Source organism: Petaurus breviceps, unplaced genomic scaffold, assembly GCF_028583685.1.
Source record: "Petaurus breviceps papuanus isolate PSGF00001 unplaced genomic scaffold, PetGlider_PUasm1.0 175, whole genome shotgun sequence".
In the NCBI taxonomy this organism is placed as follows: Eukaryota; Metazoa; Chordata; class Mammalia; order Diprotodontia; family Petauridae; genus Petaurus; species Petaurus breviceps.
Genome location: NW_027185764.1, coordinates 14421280 through 14437644, shown reverse-complemented (window position 1 = coordinate 14437644; position 16365 = coordinate 14421280). Strand labels below are relative to the sequence as shown.

General features: G+C 43.7%; 1 protein-coding gene across 4 annotated transcripts in view; it reads right to left on the bottom strand.

The window, feature by feature from the left end:
* The window catches only part of SNX8 (sorting nexin 8), a 69092-nt gene extending 52739 nt beyond the window's left edge, over nt 1-16353 (bottom strand). For 2 of the 4 annotated variants that reach the window (XM_069084796.1, XM_069084797.1), the window contains exon 1: nt 15745-16353. In XM_069084796.1, the coding sequence (XP_068940897.1) occupies nt 15745-15835 (91 nt within the window). In that variant the 5' untranslated portion in view covers nt 15836-16353. Of the gene's footprint in view, nt 1-1279; nt 1318-15683 lie in introns of those variants that run through there. The other 2 variants (XM_069084798.1, XM_069084801.1) reach the window with 2 other exon arrangements.
* Between the last annotated feature and the right edge of the window lie 12 nt (nt 16354-16365).

Here is a 16365-nt window from a genome sequence, read left to right as displayed (position 1 = left end):
CTCTCTCTCTCTCTCTCTCTCTCTCTCTCTCTCTCTCTCTCTCTCTCTCTCTTTCTCTCTCTCTCTCTCACCCCTCAATTCCTTACAACCTGGATTCTGTCCTCACAACTCTACTGAAACTACTCTCAACTGTCACTAAATGACCTTCTAAACATAATGATCTCCCCGGAACATCTAAGATTGTGAACTACCCTCTCCTTCTAGTTATCTTCCCCTTCTTTGGCCTGAAGAACACTGAACTCTCTGGTTTTCTTCTCATCTCTGACCACCCTTGTCTCCTTCATTAGTTCCTCATGCCCTTAAATGTGGGTGGCCCCCAAGGTTGTCCTCTCTTCTCCCTCTATACTCTTTCTGAATAATCTCATCCAATCATCTTCAGTGATCAGATCTCTATGTCCATAGCTAAAATATCTAAATTTCTACTTATAATCTCTCTCTGGAGCTCTAGCCCTATATGTTTGGCTAGATATCACCAGCACTTAACATTTATATGACTCAAATGGAATTTAATCTACCCTGCAACACCATTTCAGTTAGTGGGCATGCTATATTAGTGGGCTCATCACCTTGGAGTTTTTCCCAACTCTTCCTCTTGCCTCATACCATACATCCAATCATTTGCCAAATTCCATCTTTTCTTCTTCTAGTTGTTCAGTCCTGTTGGATTCTATGTGACCCCATGGAGTTATTGTCCATGGAGACTTTGTCCATGGAGTTTTCTTGGCAAAGATTCTGTAGGGGCTTGCTATTTTCTTCTCATGTCCCCATTTTACAGATGAGGAACTAAGGCAAATTGGGGTTAAATCACTTGCCCAGGGTCACATAGCTAGCAAGGGTCTGAGGCTAGATTTTGAACTCTGATCTTTCTCACTCCAGGCCCAGTGCTCTATCCATTGTACCACCTAGCAGCCCATAGCCTTTTACCTCTTTTCTATCCTTTCTCTGTCTTTAATAATAATTCTTCCTCCTATCACTGCCTTTCCACTCCCATTACAACATCCTAGTTCAGGCCAATAGATCTCTTCTTGCTAAACTACTGTAAAAGACTAATTGGTCTTCCTGCCTCCAGTCTATCCTCAGCCTAATCCATTCTCCAAGTAGCTGTCCAAATGATCTATGTAATGTACCCCTCTAGTTAAAATCTTGAGTAGTTCTCCACTGTCTGCTGAATGAGGTATTAACTCTTAATTCCGGGATAAAAGTTCTCAATCTTGTCCCCATTCATTTCCTAACACTCTGCTTCATGAATTCCCCATTCCAGCCAATCTGGACTACTCACAGAGTCCCAGTTATTGTTCTTCCTTCTCTGGTCACCAGGCTTTTGCTGACACTCTTCCTTCTCCCACTCCACTTTATTTATCAGCTGAAGTCACTCCCTCCCCCAAAGATCCAAGTGAAAATTTCCAGGATCAAGAAGCTTTTCTTGATTCCTCCTTCCCCTCAGGGGAAAGTACTCCCTTTCTCCTCAGATTTCTCACAGCATTGAGTCTAGACCACTTCTCTTAACTTTTAATTTTCTTAGGCATTATTTATCTGTGTACTGGTCCTTTCTCTGACCTTATTCCCCTTTAATTAGGATGCAAGCTACAAGAAATCAGGATCTGTTTTGACTACCTTCATATCCCTACCACCTAGCACAGTGTCTTTGGTACATCACTTAGGCAAGACAAGTTTTATTACCCCATTTTGCCAAGGTTCAGAAAGGTTATATATGACTTGCTAAAGCTCAAAGTTAGAAACTAGGCCTCCTGATTTCTAGTCCAACACTCTTTCCAAACAGTTCCTGGGCTTCGATCACCTTCAACAAAATAGGATTAGGATTTTCCTAGAATTTGAGTTGGAATACTTTGTTCAGAAGAATGAGATGGAGAGTCAGAAACTGAGGCAACTCTAGAATCCCTAGAATTGGTGAGTGTTGTAACTAAAGGAAGAAAAGTCTGTTAGTCAATAAATATTTATTAAGTTCCTAGTCGGTGCCAATTATGGGAGAAGAGTAGCAACAGGTAAGACGATATGATTGAAGGTTGTCAAGTACTGGTCAGGAAAAAAGTCAGAAAAACCTGAATTCAAATCCTACCTCGGACACTTAGCAGTTGTGTGAACTCTAAGCAAAAAACAACCTCTCTGGGCCTCAATTACATCTATGACATCTCTAATTGCCTAATTTTCTCCTCTTACTACTCCTACCCTGATGCAGGCCCTCATCATCTCATGTTTATATTACTGCAATAGCCTTCCTGTCTATTCCAGAACATAATCCACTCAAAGGTCAAAGTAATCTTGCTTAAAGCACAGGTTTGGTCATGCCACCCTTGTCCCATTCAATAAACTCCAGCGGCTCCCTATTACCTCCAAGATAAAATATAAAAATCCTCTTACTACAGAACTTGACCCTTTCCTATCTTTCCAGTCTTCTTATACTTTGCTTCCCTCCACATACTCTACAAACCAGCCTGCTAATCTGTTCTTTGGACAGGACACTCCATCTCCCAACTGCAGGCATTTTCCCTGGCTATCTTTTATGGCTGGAACACTCTTTCAAAACCTTAGCTCCCTGGCTTCCTTCAAGTCTCAGCCCACTACCACTTTTCACAAAAAGCCTTTTTCAGATCTCCTTCCTCTTGGTATCTTCTCTCTGAAATCATCTCCAATTTATCTTGCATATATCTTATTTGCACATTGTCTCCCTGTTAGTTTGTGACCCATTTGAGGCTAGGGATTGGTTGTTTTGGGGTTTTTTTGGCACTTGGCACAGTATCAGGCACATAGAAGGGGTCTGAAAATGCTTGTTGACTTGACCCATTTATGAAACAGAGGTAATATATTGCACCTACCTCACAGAGTAGTTGGGAGTATCAAGTGAGATAACATACTTGAGATTTGCAAATGCTAAAGTGCTACAGAAATGCTGTTACTATAAAAATCAAATTTGCCAAATTATAAATCAAAGAAATCATTTGCCAAGTTCGAACCTCTTCAACAACAGTTCTTCCACCTGTGTCCTCCTTTCTACTCTCATGACAACCATCCCAGTCAAATAAATCAAAACAGTTTAAATAAATCAAAACCAGTTTAAGCAGAAAGGGACCTCAGAGACCATCTAAGATCCTTGCATACACGCTAGGCACTTAGAAAATGGAATCGACCGGAATCCTATCTAGTCCACTTGACAATCCTCACTTTACATCCCGGATTAGATAAAAGCATTTATTAAAACACCCAAGAAGCGTTCTCCCCTATGTCTCCCCCACATGCCGGCTGACTTTTTCATGTTTAAATGTTTCCCTGGATTTACAGATTAGGAAACCGGGGTTCTAAAAATATCGTGGAAGCCTCTGCCCGGGACTCCAACAGGTAACCCGCCATCGGCAGGACGAGCCCCAGGTTTCCGGCCTCCGGGTCCCCCTAGAGCACGAGCCTCCAGCCCCTCCTTTCCCCTGCTCCAGCTCTGGGGCTGGGCCAGGTGAGGAGAATCCTTAAACTACCCTCCTCCTCCTCGGATTTTAGGGCACTTTCAGGTTTGCAAAGCGCTTCACGACAGTAACCCGTCTGAGCCACAAAACCCGCCCTGGGAGGTCGGTGCTATCAGGATCCCCATTCTACAGATGAGAAAACTGCTCAAAGTTGAAGCGGCTGCAACAAAAGTCCCTCCAAGTTCGGGAGGGGCAAGCGCGCGGGGAGCAGGGACGGGGCGGGGGAGGTGGCAAGCGTGCAGGGAGGGGGGCTGCTCCGGGGCGGGAAAGGCGGGCGGGCGGGCAGCGGGGCTCCCGGGCCGCACAGGCAGCGCTGAGGGAACCCGGGCGCCCCGGGGCCGACGAGGACGCAGCCCCCGGGGAGTCCCCGCCAGGCCTGGCCCCAGTGCGCCCCCGACCCTCCTACCTGCCGTGGCGGGGTCCGCAGCCGCAGCAGCCGCCGCCTCTGCGGGAAGCTGCCGGTCCATCTCGCGGCCGGTCATGTGAGCCCCGGCCCCACGTGACTTCCTCGTCAGAAGCCGGTCTGGGACCCCCCTCACCCTGACCTCCCCCGAGGCCCGGCCTGGGGACTGAGGAGGCAGCTCCGGCTCCCGAACTTCAGCCTCCGGGACGCGGGCCCCCTCTGCCCCCTGCTGGCTGCGGCGGGTGCCGCCGCCTCTTCATCCGCCCCCCTCCTCCTTCCTCTTCTCTCTGTCCTCCTCCCCTGCTTCTGCTCTCCTCTCCTTCTTCCTCACTGTCTCCTCCTCTCTCTTCTGCCCATCTTCTTCACCCCCCACCCCCATCTCTTCCTATTCTCCCCTTCTCCTTTGGCCTCCTCCTTTTCTCCCTTTTCCCTTCTTCTTTAACCTCCTCCTCCCTCCTTTCTCTTCCACTTTCCTCTTTCATCCTCCTCCCCTTCTGTTGTCCTTCCCCTTCTCCTTTCCATCTCGTTCCCTCCTCTTCTCCTTTATCCCTCTCTTTCTTTCTCTTCTCCCCCTTCCATTTTTTCTCCCTGCTTCTTTCTCTACACCTCCCCTCCTCTTCACCATCCTCTTCCCACCCTTCTTACTTTTTTCATTCTCTTCTCCCTCTCCCTTCCTTCTCTTCAATTTCCCTTCTCCCATCTTCTCTACCCCCCTTTCCCTTCCTCCTCCTTATTCCTCCTCTTTACTTTTATCTCCTTTTTCTCCCTTTTTTCTCATCCTCTTCTTTCTCCCTCTTCTCCTCCTCCCCTCTTCCTCCCCTTTCTCCTCCCTTTCTCCTTCTGTTTTTTCCTGCTTCTTTCTTTCCTTCCTCTTCTCTTCCCTCCCTTTCTTCTCACTCTCCTCCCTTTCCCCTCCTTCCACATCACCTCCCTCTTCCTTCCCCCTTTCCTATTTTCTCTTCTCCTCTAACTCCTCACCTTCTTTTCCTGGAACATTAATTTAAAAAAAAAATGCAATCAATATTCCCTTTTTCTCCAATTACATGTAAACATTTTAAACATTTTTAAAATTTTGTTCCAAGTTCTCTCTTTCCCTCCTCTCCCCCCTCAATGTGAAGGCAAGCAACTTGATATAGGTTATACATGTGCAGTCATGCAAAACTGATTTCCTTATTAGTCATATTGGGGAAAAAAACAGATCAAAAATAGAAAAAAAGAAAAAGGAGAAAGTAAAGAAAAATTAAGCTTTGATCTACATTCAGACTCCACCAATTCTTTCTCTAGAAATGGATAGCATTTTTCATCATAAGTTCTTTGGAATTTTTTTGGATCATTGTAGCAGAGAATAGCTGTCATTCATAGTTGATCACTGTACAATATTGCTGTTACTGTGTATGATATTCTCTTGGTTCTGCTCATTTCACTTTGCATCAATTCATATAAGTCTTTCGAGGGTTTTCTGAGAGCATCCTGCTTATCATTTTTACAATGGTATTCCATCACAATTATATAATACAACTTGTTCAGCCATCCCCCAATTGATGGGCATTCGTTCAATTTCACTGGTACATTTATTAAGAAATGCTTTTTATTTTTATTTTAAGCAATTGGGGTTAAGTAACTTGCTCAAGGTTACACGGCCAGGTGTTTCTGGGTGGGTGCTAAGTGTCTGAGCCCGGATTCGATTCCCAGGTCATCCCAACACTGGGGCTGGTGCTCTTACTTGCTGTGCTACCTGGCTGCCCCAAGAAATGCTTTTTCATTCATTCATTCATTCATTCATTCATTCATTCATTCATTCATTCATTCATTCATGCCTTGCCCTCTCTAGTGTCCAGAACATAGTACACATTTAATAAATGCTTATTTATTCATTTCTCCTCCACTCTCTCCTCCCCTTCCCTAGTTTGTGGCAAAAGGTAAACACTTGAATGCTTTTTCATTCATGTCTCACTCCCATCTTTACTGATTTGCCTCCTTACCTCTCTCAAATATCCCTAGGCTAGAAGATCTGTCATTTTCCTGTGATTCCTCCCCCAGCCTACAGTTTCAACTTTAGTCCCTCTTTCTAAGACTCCTAAGGAGTTTCCATTTACTTGGCTGTACAAGTCTTCACCCATCTTCTTCCTATTGCCATCCTTTTTCTTTCTGTGATATCCCTGTTTTGATACAAAATATATCAAGAAGGTACTATAGCTCCTTTAAACATGAGCTCCTCAAGACCAGGGTCTATCTTTTTTTTTTTTTAAACTTGTATTTTCAAGGTTGTATCTCCACGAGAAGCTGCTTGGTTTAGTAGATACACCAGGCCCTGGAGCACAAAAGACCCAGGCTAAAGCCCATACTTTGGCTGTGTAACTCTAGACAAATCACTTAACTTCTCAGTGTTCTTGGCAACTTTCAAAGAATGGGACAGCAGATACAGATCTGCATTGCTAGAGGGAATTTCCTAATTTGAAGTTCCCTAGGAAATTTCCCCAACCCAAACCACAAAAAAAATAAATAAATAAGTAAATAAAATAAAAATCCCCAAAGCACAGCAATACAGAGCTGGTATTAGGATTTATCAAGCCCATTAACTGAACGATCAGATTCTTGCCTAGCCTTATGTTTATACCTAAGATTTCCTACCTCCATCAACAGATGCCTTCAAAGGCTAGTGTCCACCTGTACCCTTCAAGTGGCAACTTCATGGCTAATCACTAATTACCCAGAAATTCCAAATCCCTGAAAATTCTTTTTTAGCTATTTGTCTCTGCACAGGCTTGAAAAACTGGGTACCTAATTAGTGGAATAGCTCTGGGTTGATCAGCTGAGAGCTCTAGGCAAGAAGTGGGAGGAGAAATGGAAAGTAAAACAGCCTGTCAAAAGTGAGAGTAAAGGATAATCACTGACAAGTGGTTTGCTTTTTTTAAACCTGACAATTCTATTTTTGGTTCTATCCTCATTACTTTTGTCTTTTAGAGGCTACAGCAAACATGTCGACCTCTCTATGTAAACTGTCCCAGTGAACTTACTGTGAAACTACTCTGTTAGCCGGTTTTGCTTTCTAGACTTCCTGAATATGTTTTTACTGTAAGAATTGCCAAAAGAAAAAAAGTTTTTCTTTTACAAAATTTGAAAACTCTTAATGGGATGGAGCTAGAGTGACATCTTATGACTAGTTGGGGAAGGACAGGCAAGCCTAGTACTCAATTTTCTTGAACAAGGGAAGAGGAAGGAAACAAGCATTTATTAAACACCTACTATGTGGGCCAGGTGGCAGCTAGGTAGAATAGTGGATAGAGCCCCGGGCCTAGAATCAGGAAGACTCATCTTTTCTGAGTTCAAATCTGACCTCAGACACTTACTAATGTAACCTAGGCAAGTCATTTCACCTGTTTGCCTCAGTTTCCTCATCTGCAAAATGAACTTCAGGAAAAAATAGCAAACCACTCCAGTATCTCTGCTAAGAAAACCCCAAATACGGATCACAAGGAGTTGGACATGACAAAAATGACTGAAAAACAGCAACAACAAAATGTGCCAGGCACAATGCTACAGATCTCACGTCGTTCAATCCTCACAACTCTGCGTGGGAGGTGCTATTATGACCTCCATTTTACAACTGAAGAAACTGAGGCAGGTAGCAGTTACGTGACTCGCCCAGATCAGATAGCGAGGAAGTATCTGAGGCTCCATTTGAATTCAGGTCTCTACTGCGCCCACCTGTCTGGCTAAGTATGTGATCAACTGTGAGAGGCATTAGCTCTCTAAAGCTTCTTCTATGGATAGACAGCATGTTGGCTAACCAGCCTTAACACTCCAGTAAAACTGCAGGCAGAATGCAGATCTGCTGAATGGTTCTCATTTCAATAAACATTTATTAAGTACCTAGAGGAAACACAGTGCCATGATAGATGGGGCATGGAGGAGGGGATGACCCCAAAGTTTAGAAAAGACAGGTTCAGCTTTCTCAGAGCTTAAAAATAATAATGGGAAAACATGTGGCATTTTAAGGTTTACAAACCATTTTCCTTACACTCTCTTGAGGATCTGAGTCTCAAAGAGCCTAAGTGAATTCCCGTGGGCACAGAGAGAATTTAAATCCTGTCTGAGACAGCATTTATCACAGACTTTTGCTTAATAAATGCTTCATTAATTCATTTAAAATATTCTACAAGTTACTTCTTGTATGTTTTATCTCCTGCCTCTTTCCCTTTGCAAAGATGGTACCGCATGCTTGGAATTCACTTGCTAATTTTAGCTCCACAGAATCCCTGGTGTAGGGTTGAGATCGTTTCACTGAAGGGTCAAGATAGGGAAGAGAGGAGAGTGTAGTCAATATAGGGGTGATCTTCTGGGGAAACCCAGAAGAGTGAGGGAATGGAAGTCAAAGGACAAAGAGCATGATTGTTGTTATAAGGCACAGGGAAGAGAAAGCTTCTTAGAATGATTAAAGATGGAAGTATTTCAGAGTTCATAAACAAGTTGAATACTGTGGGTGATGGCAAGATGACCATCCTAGAGTGTAGCTAAGGTGGAATGGAGGTGTAGGTCATGAGAGTTGAGAAGTTGAGGAACTGGGAAGTTAGGGTATTTGAGGGAATATTTGGAGGCTATGTTGAAGTCCCTTGTAAGACAGCAGGAGATGGGGAGGGGAAAAGGACTAATAGCCAGGCACTAAATTCACTGGTGAAGGAAAGAGAATATGCTGGACATTGGTTGATAGCAGCCAAAATGAACAGTTGGACAGTTCTTGATTTCAAGGAGCTCCCATGAGGTCCCAACATACATGGAAGGTTTCAGCTTCTAAATGAAGTCTCATGGTCCTTAAAGCACAGCCGGAAAGCAGGTGGTGATGCCTCTTCTTTAATGTAATTTCCACTGAAAAAATCCTATCAGTTTCTGACGTTGAACTGTTTGATAGGGCCAAGGACTCTGGTGGCAAGAGCTTTTTTTTTTTTTTTAAAGCAATCAGGGTTAAGTAACTTGCTCAAGGTTACACGGCCAGTTATTATTTCTGGGTGTGGTGCTGAGTATCTGAGCCCGGATTTGATCCAGGTCATCCCGACAATGGAGCCGGTGCTCTTATTCGCTGAGCCACCTGGCTGCCCCTAAGCAATTGGGGTTAAGTAACTTGCTCAAGGTTACATGGCCAGGTGTTTCTCGGTGGGTGCTAAGTGTCTGAGCCCGGGATTCGATCTCCAGGTCTTCTCAACACTGGAGCCGGTGCTCTTACTCGTTGTGCTACCTGGCCGCCCCCAAGAACTTTCTTTTCTGGGTCTTCAGTACGTGTGGCTGTAGCCCCTTCAGGAGTAATTACCACGCTGCCTTTCCATGGCAGTTCCTTCCCAGAATGATGGCTGAGGACACTGGGCTGGAAGACTTGCTATTGCCAAGGCCTTTGGGTTCATGCCTCCATCAGGATTTGAGGTGGTGATCAAGGTGGTGTTGGTTTGACTTGCCTGGTACACACTGGCATCCACCCCCATCTCTTTCTTGGGGGACCTTGCTGCTTTGGCTATGTTGGCCTGCCTACTCTGTGAGTGGCATGTGATTGGCAGCTGGTAGAAAGGGCTGGTTACTTCTCCCACAGGCATTGCCTTCCTGGAGGATGGCCATGAAGGAAGTCTGGGGTTTGCTGCCATTGTCAGGGTTCCTGTGCCTATTTTTTTGTTGGTGTCAATTGGTCAGTTGTAGCTACTGGTGATGAGGAAGTTGGGACCCTTCTTCACAATTTCTCCCTTCAATGATGACTGTGGGGGCTGATCTAGTGGTTTGGAGAACACTGCCATTCCAAAGGGATTGGGGTTCAGGTTCCTGGGCTGTCTCCATCAGGGTCTGAGAGGTTCTCTCCCTCAGGGAGCCTTGCAGCTTCACTGAGGCTGCTTGCCTGCCTCTGCTTCTCTAGAGTTCTCTTCTCTTCCCTCTGCCACACCCTCTGCCTTTCATATGGAAAGACTGAACCAGCAGCAGATTAGTAAAGCCAGCTGGGAACAGGGAGAATGGACCAACAAGGAACTACACATGCACTCTGGAGAATTAGTTACTGGGAGGGAGCATGGCCTCTCCAGGACAAATGGACTCTTGGAGTCCAGTGGAAAGCTAACCCTAAAGTGAACCTCTTGGGTACTCTCCAAAAGGCCAGTGCTTCCTGTACCAGGGGTCGTTATGTACAGGGGTACTCCTGTAGCAGGGTCGTCACTCCTTCGCCATGTGTGTTCTCTGTGTGTGTACCTCAGCTCTGACCTTCCAATCTGTGTGTGTGTGTGTGTGAATAGTCAGACAGACTATGCACATGTCAGCAGAGCTGACAGACTGTAGAAGATGATTCGGAGGGGAGAGACACTACTTTAGAAGCTCTTCTAAATAGGGGGAATTCTAGGTGATATAAAAACAAAACATATCAGTTAAAATATATTTAAAAAAAAAGAAACTTGCTGATGACCAATCTTGATTACACAGAAGGATGATGGACCACAGGTACAGAATAAGGCATACATTTTAGTATGTTCTCAATAAGTGGATCTGAGTTAGGTGTTAAGTCAGCCTCTGGTGAAGGAGACAAATGCTCAGCCTGGAGTCAGGAAGACTTGAGCTCAAATTCCCACATTAGGTACTAGGTGACCCTGGACAAGTCACCTCTGTTTGTCTGTTTCCTTAACTGTAAAATGGGTATAATAGCCCCTATATTTCATGGTTATTGTGAGGATCAAATGAGATAAAAATTGTAAAGTGCTTAGCACAGTGAACATCATGTGAATGTTAGTTATTATTATTTTGTATTAATATTGTCACAGGAAAGGTTTTATTTTTCTTAGAGGGCAGAGAATTGGTCATCAATGCAAAAAAAAAAATCAGAGAAAGAGAAGATCATTGATGATGACATTTTTTAAAATGCATGGTAGTGGGGCAGCTAGGTGGTGCAGTGGATACAGCAGTAGCCCTGGAGTCAGGAGGACCCCAGTCCAAATCCTGCCTCAGATACTTACTAGCTGTGTGACCCTGGACAAGTCACTTAACCCCTATTCTTCCCCCTCCACCCTCCAGTGAATGACAGACATCCTGAGGAAGAAATGAGGGAGTCTGAATGCAGATTGAAACAGACTATTTTTTACTTTATTTTTTCATGTTTTTTACCCCTTTGGGTCTGTGTCTTCTTTCACATGACTAATATGGAAATGTTTTGCATGACTGCACATGTTATAACCTATATCAAATTGCTTATCACGTCAGAGAAGGGAAGGTAAGACAGAGGAAGAAAATTTGGAAGTCAAGATTTAGAAAAAAAGAGGAATGTTCAAATTTTTTTCCATGTAATTGGGGAAAATATTATTTAAAATTTTAACAAATGCATGGTTGAGAACCGAAGGTTTAGAGGGAAACACCAACAAGCAGAACTTGCTGAATTCAGTATCTGAAGGGCGTGTTCCATGAGTCTCAGTGCAGTTTTAAGCTTTAAGAGCGATGATTCAGCTCTGCTGGCCAACTGCTATTCTTCACACATCATACCCCACACTGCTGCCTGTCTGTCCCCATGCCTAGGATCCTCCACTCAAGCCTCTTAGAATAGAACCCTGGCTTTTTCAGGAGGCCTTTCTTAGTCCTGCCCACTCCAAAGCTTCCATTGAGACAGTATATATCTTGTATGTACATAATTACTCGCAAGTTGTCAACCATGAGGGTAGTGAAGGAACTTGTTTTGGCTTTTCTGTGTGTCCCTAGCACTTAACACATTGCTGGGCACACAGTAAATGCTTAATAAATGCTGGCTGAGTGACCAATTTAAAATGAGCATTTGTTAAGCACCCACTATGAACAAGACACTGTGCTGGGGATACAACAGAAACAGTCCTTGTTCAATGCGCTTACATCTGGGGGAGAGGGGGAAAGGAGATATGAACATACAAAAATAGAGATAAAATATGTACAAGAAAACCTTAGGTAAGGAAGACACCTGCAGCTGGGAAGATTAGGAAAAGTTTCACATAGATGTTTTTTGTTGTTCAGTCTTTTCAGTTATATCTGGCTCTCCATGACCCCCGTTGGGGTTTTCTTGGCCAAGATGCTAGAGTGGTTTGCCATTTCTTTCTCCAGCTCATTTTACAGATGAGGAAACTGAGGCAAACAGGGTGAAGTGACTTGCCCAGGGTCACACAGCTAGGAAGTGTCTGAGGCTAGATTTAGATTCAGGAAGATGAGCAGGCCTGGCACTCTATCCACGGTACCTCCTAGCTGCCCTAGAAGGAAACTGAGGCTGAATTTTCAAAGAAGCTGGAGAGTCTAAGAGCAGGTGAGGAGAGAACACACTGTGACGATGGTGGACAAAGGCATGTAGACAGAAGATGGAGTTTCATGCATGAGAAGCAGCAAGAGAGATCAGTTTAGCTTACCCATAAGGTACTGTAAGGGAAGTAGCATACCACAAGTTTTCTGTAGATCTTCCAGAACAAGGCTTTCTACATCCCTCCCTCAGGGTCCCAGCAGCACCCCTGTGGGATTCTAGGCATGTCAGACTAGCTTGTCCTTAAAAATGTATTTAGACAAATCTGATTGCTCAGGAGACTAAGGGCTCACGCTGCTGACATCATTTCCTCATTGCCTGGATGCAAAAGTAGCCACATAAAGTGGAAGGGGAAAGGGAAGAGTCTCAGACTTTTGGCTGGTGGATAGATTGTGAAGTGGGCTTCTCTCACTTGAATGCTAGGATCAATACCCTTAGTGGATCAGTTATTTACTGAGGACCATGTAAGGTAACATAAAAGCTACTTGTCAACATGGACTGCCCTCAACCTCCTTTCTCCAGAAAAAAAGCATATCCTCAGAAACAAGAAAAAAGGTGTTTCTATTTTTTTTAAATTTCATCCAATGGTATAACAAAAAATAATAATTGGCATTTATGTAGTGTCTATTATGTGCCAGGCACTGTACTAAGGATTTTACAAATCTTAATCTCATTTAATCAAAAAATCCTGTGAGGTAGGTGTTGTTATAACCCTCATTTTACAGTTGAGGAAACTGAGTCAAACAGAGGTTAAGTGACTCACCCAGGGTCACACAACCAGTAAGCTTCTAAGACTGGATTTAAAATTCAGGTCTTTCTGACTCCATACCCAATATTGGGCTAGATGGCCCTAGCTGCCTCAATCCAGGGCTCTGCAGGAGCATAATGCTTAGTTGGCTTTTAGTCCTCTCACAGGACCTGGGGAAGGGTTCCTTTCAGGGGGCTGTGAATTTGGATGAGAAAAAAAAAGTACATCTTTATTTTCAGTAACTTCTAGCTGAAATTTAGCATTAAAATATCATTCTGAGGAGTCTATAGACTTTACCAGAGATTCATGACATAAAAAAAATCAAGTAAAGTGAGGAGGCAGACTGGTGGCTCATGGGATAGTTTAGGGATCTGTACTGTAAAGACTTGATTTTAATTTCAGCCTCAGACACTTATCACAGGTGGCTCATAGGATAGTTTGGGGATCTGATCTGAGCCTCAGACACTTATTAGCATGTGACCTGAGGCAAGTCACTTGACTTTTCACTTTGCATTAGGCCTGTTTCCAAGGAACAAGATGACCCTGTTAGGCTAAGTTCATCACTTCTAAACTCACTACCATGCTTTTTAACTTAAGTCTTGATTGACCACCTCCCTCAGCTTCTTCTCTCTCTAATTAGAGGACTGAAGGCAGAGTACTAACTCCCCTGAAGTCTTCCTTTATTTTATTCTTCCTAATTAAATTTTTTTATTGTTTTAGAAACAGAGATTAAACATGTTTTTAAGTTTCCTTTCCCTAAAGCATGTTTACCACAATACATATAAATCTAATAGGCTAGCTTCTCACTTATGATAATGTTCCAGATCAAGGTTCTTTAGAAGGTTTGAAAAACACAGTAAACTATGTATAAAGCCCTACTAAGCATTTATTCTGAAAGGAAACCATATTCTGGGCTAAAAAATGGGGATAAGTTGCATAAAGAAAAAGTTTTTGCAGAAAATGATGATCTTTTGTGAGGTGCTTATTCAGATCTTTAATCGTCACTTTCACTAGTATAAACTTTTTTAAAGTATGCTAATGTTTAAGATTTTCTACACTTATAGTTAGAAATGTTCCTAACTAGCAGTTATGAAATAACGAAGTACTCCCATCAAAACCTAGACGCATTGCTGAAATTGACAATTTTTAATCTGATCATTATCAGTTCATGAAGGTTATGATATTTTTACAGCTTGAATGCCTTTTACTGAAATGATAAATGAAAAACAGATTTTATGTAATGTAAGAATATATTTTTTGAAGTCTTTATCTAAATGAGATTTTAAAATAAGTTAAGGATATCTTTGAGAGGTCAATTATATCCATCTTCTATAAGGAAGAGCATGCATATCCTGGAGCTCTTTAAACAACTACATATAATATTAATACAAATCACTTAAAGGGTATAGTTCTCTTGTAATAGCCGTATACTGACCCTGCTCTGAAACAGTGTTTCTCTGCTGGTTTAAATAAAACGTGTTCAAGGAGCAAAGCCATCCTTTTTATAGAGGACAGAAAATGGATTCTGCTCATTCCGCTTTACAGAACAAGACCCCTCAGCTCAGGGTACCCCCTCCCCCTCTCCTTCCCCCTTTGGTTGGCTGTTTTTCCCTTTAGACTATAAAATCTTCAAGGGTAGGAACTGCCTTTTTATTAATTGTATCCCCAGCACTCGCACAGTGCCTCTGCACAAAGTACTTGCTTAATAGGCACACAGTAGGCACCATGTTTATTGGATTGGCCTTAACCTGTATGCCTCAGTTTCCTCATCTGTAAAATGGGGATAATAATAGCACCTACCTCCCAGAGTTGGTATGAGGATCAAATGATATAATTGCAAAGCATTTAGCCTAGTACCTGGCACATAGTAGGGCACTATACAAAATTAAAAAAATTATTATCGTGGTCAAATGTAATTGTTGTTGTTCAGTCCTGTCCAACTTTGTGTGACCCCATTTCGGTTTTTCTTGGCAAAAATACTGCAGTGGTTTGCCATTTCCTTCTCCAGTTCAATTACAAATAAGGCAAACAGGCTTAAGTGACTTGCCCAGGGTCACTCAGCTACTGTGTCTGAAGCCAGATTTGACCTCAGGAAGATAAGTCTTCCCGATTGCAAACCCAGTGCTCTATCCACTGTACCACCTAGACTGCCCCACCACCCTGGCACTACAGAAACGTTTTTATTATTATTCTCGTGAGGATCAAATGTGACAAAAAGCACTCAGCACAGTGTCTGGCAAATATTAGGTGCTTTGTAAATGTTAGCTATTATCATATCATTGAGGACCAAATGAGATAATAATTGGAAAGTGCTTAGCCCAGTGCCTGGCACACAGTAGGGGCTATGTAAATGCTGGCTATTATCATCATTAGGATCAAATGAGATAACTGGAAAGTAAAGAGCCCCGTACATAGTAAGCTATATAAATCACTACTGCTGAGCTATATAAATCACTACTGCTGCTACTACTACTATTACTACTACCACTATCACTACCAGTACTACTACTATTACTACTATCACCACGTGCCAACTTTGTGCTAAGCGCTGGGGTCAAAAGCAGACCCTGCCTTCAAGGAGCTCACATTCTCCGACCACGATACTTCCGTCCAAGGTCCCCGGACACCCCCTGCCGCACACCTGGGTGGAGGGGGTGCCGGACCCGAGATTTCATTGAGAATGAGAAACTCCAGCAGAGGAAACGCCCCCCTTCCAGCGCTGGGAGTCACATGGACGTTAAATGACTTGCCCAAGGCCCTACACCCCGAGGCGGGACCCTGCCCCCGGCTAACCTCCCACGCCTCGCGGAGACCCTTAGAAAGAGCGGCTTCCTGTCCTCCCGGCCCGTATCACGGCCTCCGCAGCTACGCCCAGGGGCCCGCCCGAGCAGAGCGCCCCAGGTCGCCTGGCTCCTCGGGAGGAAGTCTCGTATGGGTCGTTCCATTCCAGAGAAACCATCGGTTGTGGGGGCAAAGCTAGGGGGTCAAGGCTGCCGCAGGGAGCGTTAGAGGACAGGGAGAACCACCACCGGTGTAACTGTTTCAGTGAAGCTTCCTTATCCAGGGATCGAGCCTCTCCGTCCCGCCCGGAATTTCTTTTCCACTTTGGACTTGTCCATTTCTTTGCCTAGTCAGTAGACAAGTCTAAAAGTGTCGGGCGCGGAGGGGGTATTTGGGTTATAACTTGGTAAACTACACGTTTAGAAGTTAATAGAACACTATCTAAGAATTTTCATGAACTTTACATTTTCTCCGGAATTGATTAATGGGTCACATTTCTTTTTCTTTTGGTTTTTTCAAGAAGGGAACTTCTACCTCCCCTTTTGAGATTCCAAAATGGTTCTGGCTGTTAACGTAGCGCTTAACGGGACACAGCGAGAGTGACTGCCATGTTGGACTGAACCAAGTTCTTTCGCAAAAATGGGGGGCCCAAAGTTGGAGAGTATTTGACTTAAAGAACGAGGCGGCATCGAAG